The sequence below is a fragment of the Prenolepis imparis genome, unplaced genomic scaffold, assembly GCF_030444845.1.
Source record: "Prenolepis imparis isolate NDT839.2.m4 unplaced genomic scaffold, iyPreImpa1.0 SCAF_4, whole genome shotgun sequence".
NCBI lineage: Eukaryota > Metazoa > Arthropoda > Insecta > Hymenoptera > Formicidae > Prenolepis > Prenolepis imparis.
In genome coordinates, this window is record NW_028141162.1 from 5,205,536 (window position 1) to 5,225,592 (window position 20,057).

Below are 20,057 nucleotides of genomic sequence, written 5' to 3' on the forward strand. Positions count from 1 at the left end.
TATTAAAAAACAAAAAAAAATATAAAACTTTACAAGAGAGAGGGAGAGAGGAGAAACCCATGACAAATTTTCCGGAATGCATGCATGTGATTGTTTTGGGACGTTGCTATTATGCAGGACTACACAGAGGAGTTCCGCGAGATCACGAAGGGCTCGAAGTCGAAGGAGGCGCTCCCGGCAGGCTCCATCACACTCATCAATCAACGCCCGGTCGGCGAGGATCTGCATGTAAAGTTTTGTTTACACGTTACACACGTACGACACGTTGCCACCCGCAATCTCATTTTATAACTGTTGAACACATACAAGACCCCGATTCTCGTCTCGATCAACCACGTTAAGACGATCGAGAGATCGTCGGCGCCGGTTAGGCAAGCACGCGACAGCTTTTAACGCGGATGTCCCAGTTGGTCGCGAGGTCATCCAAGATGGGTTTCCTTTCTCAGCTTCTAGCTCTTAGCCGGCTTAACCGAATTAATCGTAAATACGCTCCGCGCTTGCGCTCGCACGTAATCGCACGGATCTCTGCCTAAAGGTGAACACGGACAGCCTCCTCCTGGGTGGCTAGTATAGGAGGAACGAATTTACAAACTATTGAAGCGACATACAATGCGACAAAGGCAGGAAATATAAGTCACAAAAGATTGCAAGATTATACACTATTCAAGAAGAGACTGCGTTCAATCAAGGAGATTATGTTTTTAATTTACATATTTTCTGGACGTACATATCTTTTTCAACTACAAATGATACTTGTACCGTGTTATAAAATGAGAAGAAAGTTTAAACAACTAAATCTTTGCCTGTATAAAGTCGAATCTAAGCAAGCTTATTCTTATTTGAATGATACAGACATTTTATAAGACAAGAAATTTGTCATATAAATTTTTTTTTACCAGGCTTACTTATATAGATTCGTTAGAAAAACAATCCTCGAAAGTTTGTAAATTGGCTCCTTTCAAGATGCTTATTCTAGCCTGTTCATGGTATACGGTATGGATAATTATATTATTATTAGAATAAATATAAATCATATCGAGCTTAACAATAAGTCATATATGCCTGCAACCGATTGTTAAAAATCACATGCGACACATCTGCATGTTCCACATGCTTAAAAATATTATATTACTATGAAAGTGTCGTATTAAACAACGGAAATATAATATGAAATTAAATTCGCGAATGAAAACATATACATAAAGCAAACTGTACCAAGACTGTCGTACTTTCTTTCGACCACAAATTCTTCTCAACTTTGTATAAATTAACTAATAGTATTCTCTATAGTATACTCTAATAATATTTTAATTTAACGTTAATGGATCGAAATGATTTTAATGGAGATTACAAACTTATATAGACATTCAATGAAATATTTACGAAAGAGAGAAGAAAATTCCAAAGAAAATGTGATGGTTATAGATCATTTTATACGTTAATTTCTTGCATGTTATAATATAAAACTTTGTACATAGTCATCAGAGCTAAATTATATTGTCTAAGTCTAAAAAATGGATATCTCGTTTCAAAATGTTTCATCAATAACGCGATGATAACAATGACATATGTATATATGACTAAGAATCGAAGTAACATTACTTTAACTACTCATAATACATATAATCTGTCTATAGAGTTTTCATGTTAACTATTAGGATTCATTTAAAAAAAAAAATCGCGAGCCTCATCGTGCTTTGTATATATGCATTTGTTAAACTGTAAAATTGTAATGAAAATTCAAATGTGTACGAAGAATAGTGTCTATCTTCTCTATATATAAACTTCTTACATTGTCAAGTGAGCAAGTGCTCACTACGAGAGAACATAAGATATCGAGTCAGTCAATTTTTCCTTGACGTATGTGTAAGGCAATTGAGAAGATAGATACAGCGAAATAGCGAGGGCTTCAACGAAATCGCACATGCATTGTTGGCATGCTCATGAAATATTTGCAGCGAACGGCTCGAATCTCATATTGAAACATTTGGTTGCACGCATGACATTTTCGTTGAGAGAAATTCGTGCATTTATATCGCGATTACGCACTGCGGATTTCGTTGAGATAAAATATCTAACATATTTTTATATATTTAAAAAAAACAGGACTTTCCACCAGTCAACAACAAATCAAAATCGAAGTCCGCCGGCCGTGTAATATCAACGGACAGCAATCACGGAGATAGCAAAACTGACACAATAAGTTCGAGCAAGCAGTCTTCGGAGAAAAATAATGAGAGCGAAAACGTCAACAGGACTCCGACTATTACGTAAGTTTGTTGAAAGTGGCTCGTATGAAACTCTTTATCTAGTCAATAAGAAGCTGTGTTTGAAATGTATGATAATTGCAGTAACGGTACTAACGCCAAGCAAGAGTCAAACCCATTCGAAGAGGAGGAATGGGACGAGGACGGTGGTGAACCATTGGTCGACAATGGAGAACCGGGAGTTCCTGTGCGAGCGTTATACGACTACGAAGGAGCCGAGGCAGACGAACTTACTTTTAAGCAAGGTGCCTACAAACCAAATATATAAGATTTGACTTTCGTTGGAATTGTCTGTTTTTTTATTTTTGTTTTTAATATGTTGTAGCTTATGTCTTGCTGAACAAAAGATGTGTAAAGGGCAGTCTACAATGGCAGTAAGCAGTATAGAGTAAGCAGTAAGCAGTATGAAATGGGAACTGCCCATTTCGTTACTCCCGGTCTTTACATCCACTAAAAACAGTATACTCTCTATTCCTACAGCCTTGTTATTGCCATTGTATACTGTTTTTAGTGGATGTAAAGACCGGGAGTAACGAAAGGGGCAATTTCCATTTCATACTGCTTACTGCTTACTGCTTACTCTATACTGCTTACTGCCATTATAGATTGCCCTTAATATCCTTAAAGCTAAACATATTGGATAGTTACTGACAATGAGTTACAGCCAGTCAAACAACTCGCAGAGCCCGAATTTTTCGTGTTTGACTGGCTGTAAACCAGTAATCGTCTATTATTTAGCTTTAAGTTTTTATTACATTTTTTTGTTCAGTAGATCATAAGCTACAATATATGAGAAAATCAGCTGATTTTATCGGGATTCAATTTCATCTAGGATTTTATCTAGGATTTATAAATTTTATATATTAAAAACCTCACACTAATCCTGTATAAAATTGAATCTTGAAAGACAAAATCCTATGTATTTAATGCGGGGTCCTTACAAAACCTCAATTTAAAACTTCATTTATATACATAATTAATTGATGAGGTCATTTTCTATATTTGGAGCGAAAAACAGGGACACGATCGTCAGTATTCTTACGATTAATATATAGTTTAAAAAGCAATAATTACTAAACCGATAATTACTTTAATATTATATATAAATTGAATTCTCCTAATTTTTCTCAGGAGAGGTATTTGAAAAGCTAGAAGACGAAGATGAACAAGGATGGTGTAAAGGAAGAAAGGACGGTAAAGTGGGCCTCTATCCAGCAAATTATGTAGACTTGGTATCGCAATAGATTAACTAATATAAAGCCAAATCCACAAGTTCGTTAGTTACTTAAATATGTAACTTTTGCGCAAAAACAAAAATTGCGTTTCACTTCTCTTCACTATTGTCTGAATTGAAATTAGCGGAACGTCAATTTCGCGGCGCATTAGAAGAGAGATTAATGATGAATGAATATATAGGATGAAGAGGAGAACACGAGTTATGTGACATTTTAAAGTCCGAAACTTGAACCTAAATTGTCTGCATTTACGAATTGTATAAATAGCGAGAAGTAATTTTGTTTCGAGATCTTTCCTCCGCGTCAAAGAGGCAACCAGCGGAATTAATTTAAATGAACAGCTTCCTATGCAAAAAGATAGATCCTCACTCTTAAAATAAAATTTGTTTTTAGATAGCTAGGTTAGAGTCAAAATCCATTAGTTGGTTTCAATGGAAACATGGATTTGCACGCGATAAGGCGCGTATAGCAAGTTTAGATATTGGAATATTGTACAATCATACATTTTATGGCTCATTGTTGCTATTAAGAATTTTTTGGCTGATGTGCGAGGAGAGTTCTATTTAATTTATTGTTATTAAAAAAAATACTATTAAAATTTAACGTCTATCTAAATGGTGTCATTGTACATAATAGACATAAGAGTATAGTAATACGTGAAGTTATTATTATTACCGTTTCACGAATTTGAAGCGTTGAAATATTTGAAGTATGTGAACGTAAAACATACAAAACATTACTTTAAATGAGTATAAAATTAATATACAGTATGTAAAAAAAGAGGATATTTGGGACCCAGAAATCGATAATTGTTCCATTTATTAATTATATTTTATCATTGAAATGATTTTTTTGGTAAAACAATTAATTAATTAATTATTAATATTATGTTGAATCGAGAAAAAACATCTAAAATATGTTGTGTGTATATAACTTGTTTCTATAAATCCGATATAGAATTATCTGCATGAGAAAAATTTAGGTATTTTGTTTTTATTTAAAAGAATATGATTCTCTCTTGTATATTTCACACAGAGGATTAACTGTAACACATCGTAAAAAGTATATAGAAATGTCTCGTATTAACCATTATTACTTTAATAAGTGTAATAATATCTATCAAATACCCCACGCGCGCATGTATCAAATATGAAATTAATTTCTCTGAAACTAAATGCATAAAATTCCAGGAAGCTACTCCACATAAATCGTAAAACCAACGTGTAGCTGACATTTTACGTTCAAAAAATTACAAATTTTTTTCATAAAACGCTTCTGACAATGAGTTAGTTATTTATATGATATGTTAGCTGCAGAGTCATAGGGATATTTGATTTATAATTATTATAATAGACATTGAAGAAACTAAATATTCATCATTGTGAATACATTTTGTGTCTATGGACACAATATTTATGTAAATATCGTAGAATATAGTGAAATTTTGTTTTTCAATTCAGTCTGATTTTTTAATAATCATTCATTTATTAGCCCTCTAAATTACTTTTTGTGAAGGGTTCGCAACTTTATACAGTTGTTAAGTAAACCCTGTCTTGTGTATAAAATTTATTATATATGTTTAATAAATGACTTATACATAAAACATTTTGTCCATTTATCATTACATTTATATTAATAAGTTTCTATTATACATACACATTTATTTTAAGACGAAAATCTCTCTTGTTATAAATAAAAATGTAATTATTTGTAATTGAATTCACATAATAGCATTTAAGTTCTATATCATGCTGACATACTCTAAATCATCAAAATCAAAATATTACATAAATAAAATATTACTTTTATATATATGTAATATATTATTCAAATACTCTAGACAACATTTAAGAATCCTTAGAATGTTTAAATGTAAATTATTTATATTTTACAGAGAACACATTATCTCCCTTTCCCTCTTTCAAATACATTTATACATGTTCGTCATTAATAATTATATAATTTTATAATTATTATTTTCTTAACTTCTACAGGATAAATTGTTTGCAAAATACAGGAGTATACACATGCATTTACTTAAACATACAAATTATAAAGTAAATTATGTATCTTAAACAGCACAAAACAGGATCTAAAAGTGCAAGGTGTTTGATCTCTCGGTATCTTTATGTGCATAAATTGTGTTACTCAATACAATTACAATAACAATACCCAACACAACTTGGATTATAGACGGATATGTATAATGCCTATTGAGAATTCAGTATGCAAAGAGAGAAAAGGGAGAAATAAGAAAATAAATATTATTTAAGCAGAATCTGATGTCAATCAATTCTCATGTAAAACAGTATTTATTAATTCGAAACGTACAAATATTCCCTGAATATATTGCACAAAATATATTGCAACATATTTAATATTTATATGCATTTAAATCATTTATTTGATAATATTGTATTCAACGAAAGTTTAATATGATATAAAGGTACACAGTATTGAATTCAAATATAGTTTTATAGAAACATACTTCAAGTAAGATTTATTTTAAAAAATAAAACGACGCTTTTTTCATCATTAATTTTATATTAATTATATGATTATTATATATATTAAATGTTGTACAGAATTTTCTTTAAAGAACAAATTAATTTTTCCACTTGATCGCTATCGAATAGAAAGAAACAAAAGTAAAATGTTTACTTGCAGAACAACTTATGATCCTCTATTTTCTATTTATCTATGCATATTGAACAAAGTTATGCAGTTTTTAATATTAAAAAAATATTTGCTTCAGTTAATTTTTTTTTTTTTTTTAATTAAAAAACCAAGTACAGAATCAAAATGTGTATTAACACTTATCGTAGCTAAAGATATAAGATTGTAATTTTACATAAAATATAACTTGACATCTTACATTCTATGTGACGTTTGTTACTATCCGCATCATTATGTTTACAAAAACAATCTTAAGGAATAGATGCTCATATATAATAAAGTAATAGAAGTTATTTATCTTACATACAAGCTAATTTATGTTTATTCTTTCTTTTTTCTTTACATATGTACATTTATATAAAAAATACATAATCTAGATATATTGGAAATAAAAAATATTGTATTTTATTAATTTGTATATTTTCAATATAAGAAAAAGAAAAGAGAAAAGAGATGTATTATAGCATTTTAGAAAGTATATGTTCGAGATAAACAAAATTATATTAAAGAAAAAAAATAATTTTATACGTTTTATTATATACATTTTATATGGAAATATAATTTCGATTATATATTCTAGAATATGTTTATATATTTTCCAATATATATATATATTACTAGGGAAAACAAACAAGAGAAAGAAATTTTATGTAAAATAAATACGTACATTACTTTGTGTATTAGCGTAACATTATTTTTACAAGATTTTCTTATGACTAATGATGTATATTGATATGTCACATAGAATGTAAATTGTAGTTATAAGTGGTCTAAGTTATGTGGTTATATATTTTATGGAAAATTACATTTTTATTGTACATTTTTCTATGATAAATGTCAATAAATTTTAATTATATACATTATTCGTATTTGTTTTTTTTTTTTTTTTTTTTACTAATGTATATTAGAAATTATACATTCTTTTTTAGTTTTTTTAGAACAAAATATAAACTTTCTAAAGTTTATATGTATATATATAATATATTATATATATTCTCTGTTCTCTCCCTTTCTCTCTTTCTCTAGAATATGAATTTTCTGTGAAAGAGTTTATATCCTATAATAGTGCTTTCAATTAAAGTATATTTTAATAAGATATTTTTTGAAATAATAAAGTAAATATATTTTTTATCTTATTTTTGAATAACAATCTAATCGAATCTTTTACAAGCAAAAGAAATTATATAATAAAAATTGCTACTGCATATACAAATATCTTATAAATTATATAATATTTTTAATAGTTATATATTTTTAAACATACGTTATGTAAATAAGAACAAATTAAAATTGCCAAACTTTGTGATTAAATGTTCGGCTGTTAAGTGTTTTGTAGAAAATACAATTTACATGCATATTAGTGGCAGATTTTGTAATAACAATCATGTAAATTGTGTAATGATAAAGATGTGTTTTAAATACGATTACAATCTTAGCAGTTGTGATTTTTATCGTTATTAACCGTCCAAAAAATATTTTGTAATATTCCCATTACTGTATATATGGGATAAAATTTATAATAAAACTGTACATCAATGGGTTGCGACATGTTCCTGTAAGTCTTCCAACGTACGAAATGGTTTGTCACATAACTGGCATACATGAGCATTTGCGTTGTGTATATCCAAATGTTCCGCTAGATCCTCCTCCGTATAAAACAGTTCGTCACAAAGTACACACTGATACTGATTGATGACTTTCATTCCTTGCTTTTCCCACTCCGCTATTGCAACTTCCTCTTCATGTTCCTGCATATGTATCTCCAACAATGTCTCCGAATCGAACATTTCTGAGCACTGACCGCAATGGTAGGATTCCATTTCTTTCGTTTCATTATTCGTTTCATTATTCGTTTCATTACTCGTTTCATTACTCTTATCCTGATTTATGCTAATCAAATTAGGATTGTCGTCTTCGTCATCGAACAAGTGTTTACCGACGTGCTCTTCTAATGCTTGATCCGATTCTAGGGTGTTGCCGCAGATAGCACACTGGTACTGCTCTTTGCTGTTGCTCTGCTCCCCTTCGCTAAGATCATCGCAATGCTTCTGCAAGTGATCCTTCAATATTTCTTCGTCCGTAAACATTTTATCGCATACGAAACAGGTGTACGTTTCCTTAGACTTTTCTCCGATATTTTCCGCGCTATCAAGTTTTACACCTGTACTGGTTATCTTATCAGACTGAATATCAGATTGATTGTTCTTCTCGGTTAAGAGATTTTTCGTCGTAGTCTCAGTTGTCTGATCCTCTTGCGTTTTTTGAGATGCGTCGCTAGGCTTCTTGTTCCCGATCGCATTAACTATGTTGAATTCCGACTGATCGTGGCTATCCAAATGCCGTATGAGAAGCTTCTCCGTCCGGAACATGGAATTGCATACGTAACACTTGTGAGTCTCCGTCGCCGTCTTGCAAACGTGCGACTTGACGAAACGTGCCTCGACGATCTCGTGGCACCTCTTGCAACGCATCATTTTCTGCTTAATCTGTCGCGGCGGTGTCATTACTGCATTCTCGTTTTGTAACGTTGTAACACTAGGGCTCGCCACCACCTTGTGAGTACGAACGTGCGCCTCTACGTCCTTGCGACTGCTAAACGTGAGCGCGCACACCCCGCATATATGATTCTCGGTTATGACACCTTCTATCCTGATTGCATCCTCGTAATCGGCCTTCTTTTCGCTCGTTGAATTTTGCTCGACCGAAAGAGGTGCCCATTTCGCGCCGTTATCTACAGCTTTGACGATCGAGATATTATTCTCCATCCGTTGGACAGAAATGATCTTACTGTTCGCCTCCGGTAATGTTTTCGTCGCTAAATTCTCTTGTGGTCTTGTCTGCTGAGTCGAAGCTTTGGGAGTTTGCATCGCGTCGTTCGATTTATCGGAATCGGAATCCAACGTGGAGGTGTTGTAGTCGTTATACCTTATCGGGGGTACAATTTGACGTTTACGAGATGTTAGGTTGATGGGTCCGTGACTGCTCCCTCTTGCTCCCGCGGCCTGTTTCAAAACGTGAAGGTTATTGATGTTATAGAGTTTACTCTCTTTTGTTATATCTAAACGTTTAAGTATGACCTTCGGCTGATATTTTGATAAATTCGTATCCGCCGGTGAGATCCTCGTGAATCCGCATGTGTCATCTGCGTGTCTAATCATGGAGGTCTCGATATTCTTCTTTATAGCTCTCTCTATTATACCCTTCAACTTCTGGTCGAGTTTCTTACGAGAAGTCGCATTGACGTCGTCCAATTTATCGGGAAATAATGTTTTCGCGACGCTATCATCTGTGCCGAATATTCTGTGCCTCATTTCCTTCTGAACAAAATCTGCCAATTCGACTTGTACACGTTTCAAAACTCCCAATTCGTTACCCTCTACCTCGATATTTAAGCATCTCTCGACACATTTGTTAGCTGGCTTGCTGCTGTTCGCATCAGACGTCACGGGATTATTTACTCTACGCAACTGAACCGCGTCAATGATATCTGTATTTTTCTCCTGATTGCTTTCGTCAACGTTAGAATTCTTAGAATCATTCAATAAATTGTTCGAGTTCTCTTTGTCCGCAAGAAGCAACGTCGATGTTACGGCATATATAACGTCACCGATCACAAGCTCAGATTTCAACGTGTACGGCGTAAACGTTTCATCGTCGACTTGTGATTCGGGTTTCTTTACGCTGACATCTGTCGTAACATTGTTTTCCGCTAACGAAACTGGAGAATTTTCTCGTTCCATTGAACTTTCTAAAGAGGATACATTTTTCTCGGCATTGATTTTCTGATCAGTTTTGCTTAATAGCGAATTTTTCTTATTATTCGGCTGCATGGTATTCGAATGCAAATTACTCAATCTCATTCTGCGCGCGTCGGAATCTGTGTCTCCGTCACGATTCATGGAATATTTATCCGTGAAATTTATTTCTAGATTTTTTAACACTTTTGCAATTTTCTTTTGCCTTTCCGCTTCCTTATCCGCGTTGGTTTTTGCTCGAGCCTTTTGTACAGGCGATAACTGCGCGTCATCAGAAATTATGGAGTCTGTATCGGACACATTCTCTCCTGTCGCAGCCAAAAGGGCCTTCTTCCTCTCTACCCAACGCTTTGTGGATGCTTTCCTTCGTTCGATATTTCTGCCGCGTCTCGCAGGTAATAATCTAGCTCTAACTGGTCCTGAAGATGCTTTAGTTTCCGTATGTTCCCCACTGCCATTTTCTGCAGCCTTCTTATTATTATCAGGCTCATTGTCGAGCACATTGCGAGAGGAATCCTTTGACAAAGTTATGTTATCATCATCCGATATGCTTATTGTGTCCAATATAACCTGGTCATTAACACGATCAATATTTGTGAGCTCTGATAAAGATACATCTCCTTTTCTAGACTTTTTCTGAAATAAGAAAAACAACCAGGTTATATTTTTATGATTAGCAAAGTAACTCTTATAGTAGCACAATTATTAATTCTGTCGAGCATTCAACTAGACCTCATATAACAGCTTCTTCATAGTATAAAAATAACATTATTACAAAATAATTAAAAACTTTAAATAAAAACACCTTGTCATGATCAGAAATGCTATCTTCACTTCTATTCATACGCTTTCTTTTCATATTTTCCGTAACACATGTTTTATCCTTAACCTAAAATAAAAATGAAAAATAAATGAGAATTATATTAAATTAATAAAATATGCCATAAGAAAAACTATACAGTTTACTTACAGGACTAGAAATATCGGATATCTCTGACATTTCTAACTGTTCTAAGAGAATCTTATTGGACTCTATAAATTGTTCCTTGAACTCGCTCCACATATCCAGCTTATACAAGCACACATGGCATACGACACTAGGTAGACTTTCCTCATGCTTGACCTACGTTAAACAGAGGATGGAATAAGCATTGCGGTACGATCGAAAAGTACCATAAAAACCTACGTCGATGCAGGTGCATTTGGTGAGATCCTTGAGCTTGGCCTCCACACTCGCTTCGTGTATATCGGTCATGCAACCGTGGTCAATCAGGCAGATGCGACAACGCTCGGCCATGTTCGTCTTCTTCGACATCGCGATGGCAGAGTCAAAACAATCTGGCAGATATATTCGCAAGAAGCTCAACGATGTCCCAAAGTACGCGGCGGGTTCCCGCACATCGCTATCAGTAACCTTACGAGCTCCTTCACGCGATCCGCTAGAGGCGAGGCTCGAGTCGACGCGACGATCACGATCTTCCGGATGACGATCGCGGTATTCCGCAGTCCTCGTATCGTTCGGATAACTTGCTCACTGTTTTTCTCCAAAACCATGAGATCCAGAAGGACGCACTCGCAAATAACGCAGGGATACGTCCGCCATTGCAAGGCAAAGCGCAAGGCGCCACAAAAGCGCGCAAAAGAGACTCAAAATATGGCGCACCCGATATTCCAACACGTATACACAATATGTAATTATGCGATAAATTCAGTGTTTTATTGATATATTCATTAGCGCACGGCCGGATTCTTCTACTCTAATGGCCAACAATAATTAAGCAGCGTCGAATTAAATACGGATCTCCTCACTCGAGACTATCGTCAAACACGACGCAATCGGAAATAAACTTTTCGCCCTTTTCGCGTCGATTCGCGGAAACGAAACAGTCGGAATCTTACCGACCGTTGGTACCGATCGGCTCATATAATCCCCAACTCTCATCGACCGTCGATAATCAACAAAATGGCAAATTTCGGATCGATTTGTGCTTCGAAAGCATGATTACGCAAAACTGTCTACTAGCCTTCAATTCGCCGGCACGCGTGCACGCAAAGCGATCGCGTCTTGGGCAGAATAACATAAAGCAAGTGCTCCAATTCCTGTTCTTCGTAAAACGTACGTATTTTTCTCGAGATGTGTTTTATACATTTTCATTTATAATTTTTTTAATTTGTTTTTTTTTTCCTTTTTATTGCTGCGTAATCATTTCCTGTGCGTTCGCGCGCTTTACGCATCGAGAAAGTTCCTCGGAATCGACCACGAGATATATACTCGAGCATAAATTATAATTATTAAGATTTTATTTCACGAAGAGAGAGAGAGAGAGAGAGAGAAAGAAAGAGGAGAAAGAGCAAAGAATTTTTTCTTTCATTCACTAATTTTACTTGTAGAATGGCCGACAATGAGATAGATCTATCACCTGCAAAGGACAGAGGTGTATTGAAGGAAATTATCAAGGAAGGAGAAGGTGATGAGAAACCTTTGTTAGGTTGCAAAGTAAAAGTCCATTATACTGGTACCTTATTGGATGGAACGAAATTTGATTCCAGTAGAGACAGGGAGAAACCGTTCAAATTTGATCTTGGACGTAATAGCGTTATCAAAGCATGGGAAATCGGTGTAGCTAGTATGAAAAAGGGTGAAGTCGCTATGCTGACATGTGCACCTGAATATGCCTACGGCAAGAATGGTAGCCCACCGTCGATCCCACCTGATGCTACCCTGAAATTTGAAGTAAGTATATATAAACATTAACTGTTGTCATGTTATAGCTCATATACATGCAAAAAAAGTACCAATTTTTAAGAAATCTTCTATATAATGTACTAAGAAAATTTGTTATCTATATATATGTTAGCAACATTCTAATTATATATATGATTAATAATTAATAAAATCTATTTATATGTCATTACAATTCTAATATATTTCTTAAGATTGAGCTGCTTAGTTGGCAAGGAGAAGATCTAAGTCCAAATAAGGATAGAAGCATTGAAAGATTTGTAATTAATCAGTCTGGAAAGCAAGTTCCTTATTCAGCAAGTTCTAATCCAGAAGATGGTGGCCAAGTGAACAGTTAGTATCGTAAGCTTAAATTTATGCCATTTTTTATGATCTTTATGTAACAATTTTTATATATATTTTTAGTACATTTGGTTGGAAAGTATAATGGACGAGTGTTTGAAGAGAGAGATGTAGAATTTACTATTGGAGAGGGTGAAGATGTGGGAGTCATAGAGGGTATAGAAATAGCGCTGTCACATTTTGTGAGTGGACAGAAATGTAGACTTTTAATTAAAAGTAAATATGCATTTAAAGAACAAGGAAATTCTGAATATAATATTCCGCCGTATGCAGATGTGGAATATGAAGTAGAATTAAAGAACTTTGAAAAGGTGATTATTTCTAGATAATATAAGAATATCTTTTTAATAATTTTATTACTTCCTTTAATACTAATTAGACATTATTTGTTACAGAAACCAGCAACATGGTCAATGAAGCCAGCAGAAAAGATAGAACAAGCAAAGATGCAGAAAGAAAAAGGAACAAAATATTTAACATCTGATAAAATCAATTTAGCTATTAAAGTATATAAGAAAGTTTTCGTGTATTTAAATGATGAATCGGATTTCGAGGATCTCAAGAAAGAAAAAGATAACCTTGCATTAGCGACTCACTTAAATCTCGCTTTATGTTATCTAAAAACTGATGAGAACCTTTTGGCAAAAGAACAGTGCACTTTAGCCTTAGCATTGGATCCTGAGAATGAAAAGGCCTTGTTTAGAAGAGGACAAGCACATCTTAAGCACGCATCACCTGAAGTCGCTATCCTAGATTTTCAACAGGTTCTAAAAATACAGCCAAAAAATACGGCCGCGTCTAAACAAATCTCAGTTTGTAATTATCTTATTAAGAAGCAATTAGCTAAAGAGAAGAAACTTTACGCGAACATGTTTGATAAGTTTGCGCAGGAGGATAAACAGGTTTGTGAAAAACAATAATAATGAATATCGTTTCTAATCAACATCATCTTTTCTGTTGTACCGAAATTTTGTATTAATTGGTGCTGGTTATGAAATTATTATATTTTTAATTATTCAAAACTATAAAAATCACCTCTGCTGCGTTCAATATAGTTTGATGTTGATTGATGACTATTCATGTTTTAATACTTTAAGACAAAACTACATGCTCCTGTAGAAAATGCATTTGTTATAAATATCATGAATGATATAAAAGGCTGATTAATTTTTAAACCAATAAATCTTGAAAATAAACTTGTGTTTGTGTTTAAATATAAATCGTGAGTAATGTCACAGAAGGAGGAGCAAAAACTAAAGGAACTACCGGATGTGATGCATGGGACTCTAGGAGAATGGGGACAGGAAGAAAGACCTGGAGGTAGAGACGCGACTGCCTTTGAAAAGGAAAATCCTAACATACTCATGCTCAACGCTAATGGTTCTGGTGAATTCAAAAACATGTAAACAATGGCCTTTTTTTTTTTCGTTCTTTACACTGCCCCGTGTAACTGCCAGTGAAGAATTGATATTTCATCAAATTTTATTTTCGGTATTTTTTAAATATTACTATTTTTTACAAAAGTTGAATCGTATATTACTCACCAACTATATTGAGACTTGCCAAATTTGTAAACAATTCTCTTTTTATCACACGTTTATTATATACGATCTATATAAATTACGAATTATATCTTTTTATCCATCAATTGTATGTAAAAAAAATTAAGAGCACATTTTCTTTCTTTCAAAGAATGGGTAGAGAATAGAGTATCTCTTAAAAAATCATCATTAATAGAACACAATTTTATATATATATATATATATATATATATATATATATATAAAAGATATGATAATACACAAACCGAAATACAATAGACATGATTATGCATATATATGTATATATATGTGTATATAAGACATGCCTATATCATGCCTTGTACTCCAGTTTATATATTATCACATTTCGAATTTGTGCAAAACTGTGTACAACAATTATGAAATTATATTTCAAATAGATTATGCCATTCCATTGTATGATGTCATTAGGTTTGTTTTTTTAGCTGAACCAAGCTAAACTGGCTGCACTAATTCAGAGAATATCTTTGTCACTTTACATTTAAAGGAAAAAGATAAACTCTGAACTAGTACAGCCAGTTCAGCTTGGTTCAGCTAAAAAGAAGAATCTATTGTTTAAACTTATTTTAATATTAATCATCATTGTGAACTGTAATAACATCTAAAGACAAGTTATATGAATTTAATAGTATTCATATCATTATATATATACAAACAATCTCAGTGAATAAAAATGCGCCTGGAATTATAATCATGTACTTTGTGTAAATTGAAAAAGACATTCAATATTAAGAAAAAAAATATATAGCATTAAAATTATATGCGCGTATCAAGTATAAATGAAAATAATTTATTAGCAATGTACATTTTTTTCATACATATATCATCTGCACTAATTCACAAATCATGTACGATTTAATAGAATTAAAAAAACATTGTAGAATCAAGTACACATATATAAGAAACACAACTTGATGAAAATTTAATATCCTATTTCATTATCTTATCATCGCAATCTCTTCTATTTCCATGCCTGTAATCTTTAATCCGTAAACTAAGATTTAGATCATTTAATACAATGTTGCATGTCTCTATAATTTATCTAAGACATTCTTTGAATATTTATAAGCAATCTTGCTCTAGTTTCAATTTATTATTCTTGGCTATAGTACATAGTTAAGTGTACTGATTGTGTGTGATCATTTTATCCAATACTGTATAATGAAGAGCAATTTAATTAACACTTGAAAATTTAAAATTCAATATTTCAATTATTTTATTTTTAAGCAACATATTACATATCATAGATAAAGATAAAATTTGTTATAAAAATTGCATGGAAATTGTAATAATTTTTATTATTATAATGCAAAAATATTTTATTTACTTTAATCATTTTTTTTTTCAATTTTCTTGTAAAATAAAGTTTGAAAAATAAATTTTTTTAGTTGTCACGTCTGAAAATATATTTGATACTTTATCTGTGATATTAGTAGGATACATACTCGATGCAGGAATGCTTTTATGATTGTCGTGGCAAAAGGCAAAATTGGAATTTACCGCAATACATCGATTACTAACTTGCTGGGAGAAGACTGGCATTTATCCAGAACGATAAAACTTGGAATAAGACCACAATTAATCGCGGTGCTTTACATCAGTTCTATACAATTTTGCATGTAGAGATAATTTGGTAGGAATGCGATAAGAAGCGAAGAAAAGAAAGAAAGAAACAGCCTTTTTTATAAAGACCGTTTCTTTCCAGGAATGCGTAGAATATTATACATGTTATCCGATATTGTAATTATACGTGCATATTTATAGCACACTTGGCAAAATATTCCTTAGCAAGTCGAGAAGAGAACTGAAAAAAAATATTCTTTCTCTTCTTTATTATTATTTTTGTAATAAAACTAAACGATAAATTATATATATTTCCCATAAATTTTGAGAATAAAATATGTTTTCAGAAAATAATCGCCCTAATAAATCATCCCCTATTGGAGCAATTAATAATATATATACAGGGTGTCCCAGAATGATGGGGACTAAATTCGTGTGCAGATTCCTGGGATTATTTGGAGACGATTTTTCCTCAGCGAAAATCGGGGGAGGTCATTATTTTTTGCATGTTTCCAATTTTTGCCATCATGTATCTTTGTAACTAAGCCTTAAATTAAAATTCTATTAAAATAAACTCTACCTCAAATTAACTAAAGAATGTGAATTTATTATTATTTTATTTCCACAAGGCTTAGTTTGCGAAAAACCCTTTATTTTCAATCGCTTATAACTCGAAAATTATTGGTGTCTCGACATTTTTGCTGAGTCTCCAAATGATCCCAGGAATCTGCATACGAATTTAGTCCCCATCATTCTGGGACACCCTGTATATATCTCATAAAGCACCCGTCGATCGCACCGTCCTGGTTCAATAGGGGGAGAAAGAGAGAGAGAGAGAGAGAGGGACAGGGAAGAGAGAGAGTAAGAGAGACAAAAATATCCCCCTCTGTCTCAAGTAGCGTATCAGATAAGGTATGTATATACTAGACGTGCCTGGGTGTACCATCCAGTGTAAGCAAGAACGTCGAAGAACGTCCTCGCGAGTTGGATTGCGTTCGCGGTGCGAGAGACCAGAACCAGACCAAAGAGTCGTCTGCTAGGAGTGATCGAGCTGTTAAAGGAGATAGGAAATATCCACGCTCGCCGAAATGCCCAACATAATAAATGACATAAAGCTGGACTTTAAGGACGTACTACTGCGTCCGAAACGGAGTACGTTGAGAAGCAGATCTGACGTGAGTGTCGTATTTATATAATTGACGCAAATTAGAATCACATCCGCCCTTTATTGCTGCCTTTATATCCGTCTTCGCCAGACGAAAAAAAAAAAAAAAAAATACGGCGATTAGAAGCGTCTTATCCATTTTATATGAGATAACGCGAGATGTATGAAAGTGTATCTGAGAACACTTGTGATGACTTTTCCATTTAAATTTATCATTTAAATACATGGACGCATATATACATGTAAAATTATAATTTCCTTTATTATTCGTTTGTGTCCTGTAAAAAACAAATTGTTTAGACAATCAAAATTCTCAAATTTATTTCAATGTAAAAGTTTTCTCATTGTGATTCAATTTTCATAATTATTACTTTTTGTTTAACTGGCGTTCTTTGAAATTGTATACTGATAAAGGAAATTTCATATCCTGCAGGTTTTTACAACATGAGAAAATTAGCATATATTCTTATTTTATATTTTTTACAATCACAATTTAATATATGTATAATATATTTTTAATATTTTTTATTACATATATATATATATTAACAAATATTTATATTTTAGGTCGACCTTTTTAGAGAAATTACATTTCGCAATTCTAAACAAACATACAAAGGAATTCCTGTAATGGCATCTAATATGGACACAGTTGGAACATTTGAAATGGCAAAAGCTTTATCAAAGGTATAAAATAATTTTATAATTTTAGAGTATATTGTATTAAAACATTTATATATATTGAGCTTGTTAATGTTTATTTTTAATAAACTATATTTTATTATATATATATATATATATATCTAACATAAATGTATAAATCAAATATATCATTGACATATTAAAATCTGATTATATATATATGAAATTATAATACGATACAATGCAGCATCATACTTATTATGCACATTTTTTTCAGCATGGCCTTTTCACTACAATCCATAAATATTATAACGCAGATGAATGGAAAAACTTTTCTGCATTAAATCCCGATTGTATAAAAAATGTAGCAGCTAGTTCAGGAACAGGAAATGATGATTACGAACGACTTTCAAGCATTCTAGAAGCCGTGCCAGAATTATCATTTATATGCTTAGACGTTGCAAATGGATATTCGCAACATTTTGTTGAATATGTAAGAAAAGTAAGAACGCGATATCCGAATCACACTATAATTGTAAGTAACCAATTGTTTCTCATTAGCTTTAATTAGAAATATACATTTAGTGATTTATTTGGCTATTTGAGTACTAATCTATATCTTTATATTTAAATGTAAAGATTAATTGCTGCCGCTACAGGCAGGAAATGTTGTAACAGGAGAAATGGTGGAAGAATTAATACTTTCTGGAGCAGATATAATTAAAGTAGGAATTGGTCCAGGTTCTGTATGCACAACGCGGATGAAGACTGGTGTGGGCTATCCTCAATTGAGCGCTGTAATAGAATGTGCAGATGCGGCACATGGCTTAAAGGGGCATATTATTGCTGTAAATATTATATTCTATCATAAATTAGCATGAACGTAATTGTACGGATTATCTTTTACTATCACTCTTTTATCTATACATTGCAGGATGGTGGATGTACTTGCCCTGGAGACTTGGCGAAAGCGTTTGGTGCCGGCGCGGACTTTGTCATGGCAGGTGGAATGTTTGCGGGTCATGACGAATGTGGGGGCGAAGTTATAGAAAAGAATGGAAAGAAATTCAAACTCTTTTATGGAATGGCCTCCAGTACAGCCATGAAGAAGCACACTGGTGGTGTTGCGGACTACAGGTAACAACTATTATCACAGTGCTACAAGTGCGATATGCTAAGATAATTAATAAGAAATTATTTACATGCTATATTTCTACATGTAGATCTTCAGAAGGAAAGACTGTCCAAGTGCCTTACAGAGGTTTAATCGAAAACACTGTACTGGATATACTGGGTGGCTTAAGATCCGCTTGCACTTACACAGGAGCCGAGCGTTTGCGCGAGCTACCGCGACGAGCGACATTTATACGCTGTACGCAACAATTAAATCTTATGTACGGTCCTCCTCCAGAAATGTGAAGCGTTATATAATTATTAAATTATATGCTCTCTTTAGAGAAAACTTAGGGAAGAAAGTTTTAAACGCCAATATCTGTTGATCGCGTATTATTTGCTGGCGAATAATATTTATAAATGGGCGAAAATGCAGTCGTAGAATGTTAATTACTTGGTATAATAATACCCAAGTATTACGAATTAATGTTAAATACGCTCAAAAATAGAAAAGCGATATTAATTCTTCATGCACAAAAATATAGAATTTCGTTACGTTGATCACTATTTGCATCATTGAAGATATATATATACACTCTTATTTTAACAATTTATACAATTCTATAATAATAAAATGAAATATAGATTTTCTAATTATATTTCATATTTAAACAACGAATGTTATTATACTCTATTTATACTCTTTTGTTGTTATCTTTTTATTATAAAATTTAAATATTTATGTATCTTACAAACCTTGTATTAAATGTGCCCTGTATCTATGTAATACATCTGCCTATATATAACACCTCATTGAATTTGTTTATATGTGAAAATTTTTTATACGTATTTGCTATTTACTTCTCTTGATCAGAGAAACTGGAAAACTTTCTGTTGCACCTGTTCCTGAAACATTCGCCAATGTTAATTAATTATATGCATAAAAACTATAAAATTACAGAAAATATTTTAACTG

At 32.7% G+C, this 20,057-nt stretch overlaps 4 protein-coding genes across 10 annotated transcripts in view; 3 read left to right on the forward strand and 1 right to left on the reverse strand.

Moving 5' to 3' along the window:
- Positions 1–4,957, forward strand: part of Synd (protein kinase C and casein kinase substrate in neurons protein Synd) — a 54,996-nt gene extending 50,039 nt beyond the window's left edge. For 4 of the 5 annotated variants that reach the window (XM_083036613.1, XM_083036616.1, XM_083036615.1 and 1 more), the window contains 4 exons: positions 118–228; positions 2,107–2,270; positions 2,352–2,512; positions 3,399–4,957. In XM_083036613.1, coding sequence (XP_082892739.1) covers positions 118–228; positions 2,107–2,270; positions 2,352–2,512; positions 3,399–3,511 — 549 coding nt within the window. In that variant the 3' untranslated portion in view covers positions 3,512–4,957. The remainder of the gene's footprint in view (positions 1–117; positions 229–2,106; positions 2,271–2,351; positions 2,513–3,398) is intronic. The other variant, XM_083036617.1, reaches the window with a different exon arrangement.
- A 364-nt stretch (positions 4,958–5,321) lies between these two features.
- Positions 5,322–11,796, reverse strand: LOC145935356 (uncharacterized). 3 transcript variants are annotated; one of them, XM_083036606.1, is made up of 5 exons: positions 11,120–11,796; positions 10,904–11,056; positions 10,739–10,822; positions 9,256–10,569; positions 5,322–9,180 (listed from the first exon to the last, which is right to left on the reverse strand). In XM_083036606.1, the coding sequence occupies exons 1-5, from the start codon at positions 11,246–11,248 to the stop codon at positions 7,711–7,713; spliced, it is 3,150 nt and encodes a 1,049-aa protein (XP_082892732.1). In that variant the 5' UTR covers positions 11,249–11,796; the 3' UTR covers positions 5,322–7,710. The 3 variants fall into 3 exon arrangements, with proteins under 3 accessions (XP_082892732.1, XP_082892733.1, XP_082892731.1); XM_083036605.1 differs by having other exon boundaries at positions 5,324–10,569; XM_083036607.1 differs by lacking the exon at positions 10,739–10,822 and having other exon boundaries at positions 5,322–10,569.
- A 95-nt stretch (positions 11,797–11,891) lies between these two features.
- Positions 11,892–15,524, forward strand: Fkbp59 (FK506-binding protein 59kD). The gene is made up of 6 exons (XM_083036618.1): positions 11,892–12,049; positions 12,325–12,667; positions 12,871–13,009; positions 13,082–13,329; positions 13,414–13,920; positions 14,257–15,524. Exons 2-6 carry the CDS (start codon positions 12,326–12,328, stop codon positions 14,422–14,424), a joined length of 1,404 nt encoding a protein of 467 aa, XP_082892744.1. The 5' UTR covers positions 11,892–12,049; position 12,325; the 3' UTR covers positions 14,425–15,524.
- A 1,527-nt stretch (positions 15,525–17,051) lies between these two features.
- Positions 17,052–19,870, forward strand: LOC145935361 (GMP reductase 1). The gene is made up of 6 exons (XM_083036619.1): positions 17,052–17,336; positions 17,894–18,013; positions 18,246–18,503; positions 18,628–18,816; positions 18,903–19,105; positions 19,192–19,870. The coding sequence occupies exons 1-6, from the start codon at positions 17,250–17,252 to the stop codon at positions 19,385–19,387; spliced, it is 1,053 nt and encodes a 350-aa protein (XP_082892745.1). The 5' UTR covers positions 17,052–17,249; the 3' UTR covers positions 19,388–19,870.
- Positions 19,871–20,057: the final 187 nt, after the last annotated feature.

What these genes read in the sequence shown, in the direction of transcription:
- LOC145935356 (XM_083036605.1), bottom strand. Translation starts at nt 11,248, where the DNA reads ATGTCGAAGAAGACGAACATGGCCGAGCGTTGTCGCATCTGCCTGATT. An exon ending in CCAAATGCACCTGCATCGAC is followed by an intron (nt 11,057 to 11,119) that starts GTAGGTTTTTAT and finishes TGTTTAACGTAG; the next exon opens with GTCAAGCATGAGGAAAGTCT. An exon ending in TATCCGATATTTCTAGTCCT is followed by an intron (nt 10,823 to 10,903) that starts GTAAGTAAACTG and finishes TTTTTATTTTAG; the next exon opens with GTTAAGGATAAAACATGTGT.
- Fkbp59 (XM_083036618.1), top strand. Translation starts at nt 12,326, where the DNA reads ATGGCCGACAATGAGATAGATCTATCACCTGCAAAGGACAGAGGTGTA. An exon ending in ATGCTACCCTGAAATTTGAA is followed by an intron (nt 12,668 to 12,870) that starts GTAAGTATATAT and finishes ATATTTCTTAAG; the next exon opens with ATTGAGCTGCTTAGTTGGCA. An exon ending in TTGCGCAGGAGGATAAACAG is followed by an intron (nt 13,921 to 14,256) that starts GTTTGTGAAAAA and finishes GTAATGTCACAG; the next exon opens with AAGGAGGAGCAAAAACTAAA.
- LOC145935361 (XM_083036619.1), top strand. Translation starts at nt 17,250, where the DNA reads ATGCCCAACATAATAAATGACATAAAGCTGGACTTTAAGGACGTACTA. An exon ending in TGGCAAAAGCTTTATCAAAG is followed by an intron (nt 18,014 to 18,245) that starts GTATAAAATAAT and finishes CATTTTTTTCAG; the next exon opens with CATGGCCTTTTCACTACAAT. An exon ending in TAAAGGGGCATATTATTGCT is followed by an intron (nt 18,817 to 18,902) that starts GTAAATATTATA and finishes TATACATTGCAG; the next exon opens with GATGGTGGATGTACTTGCCC.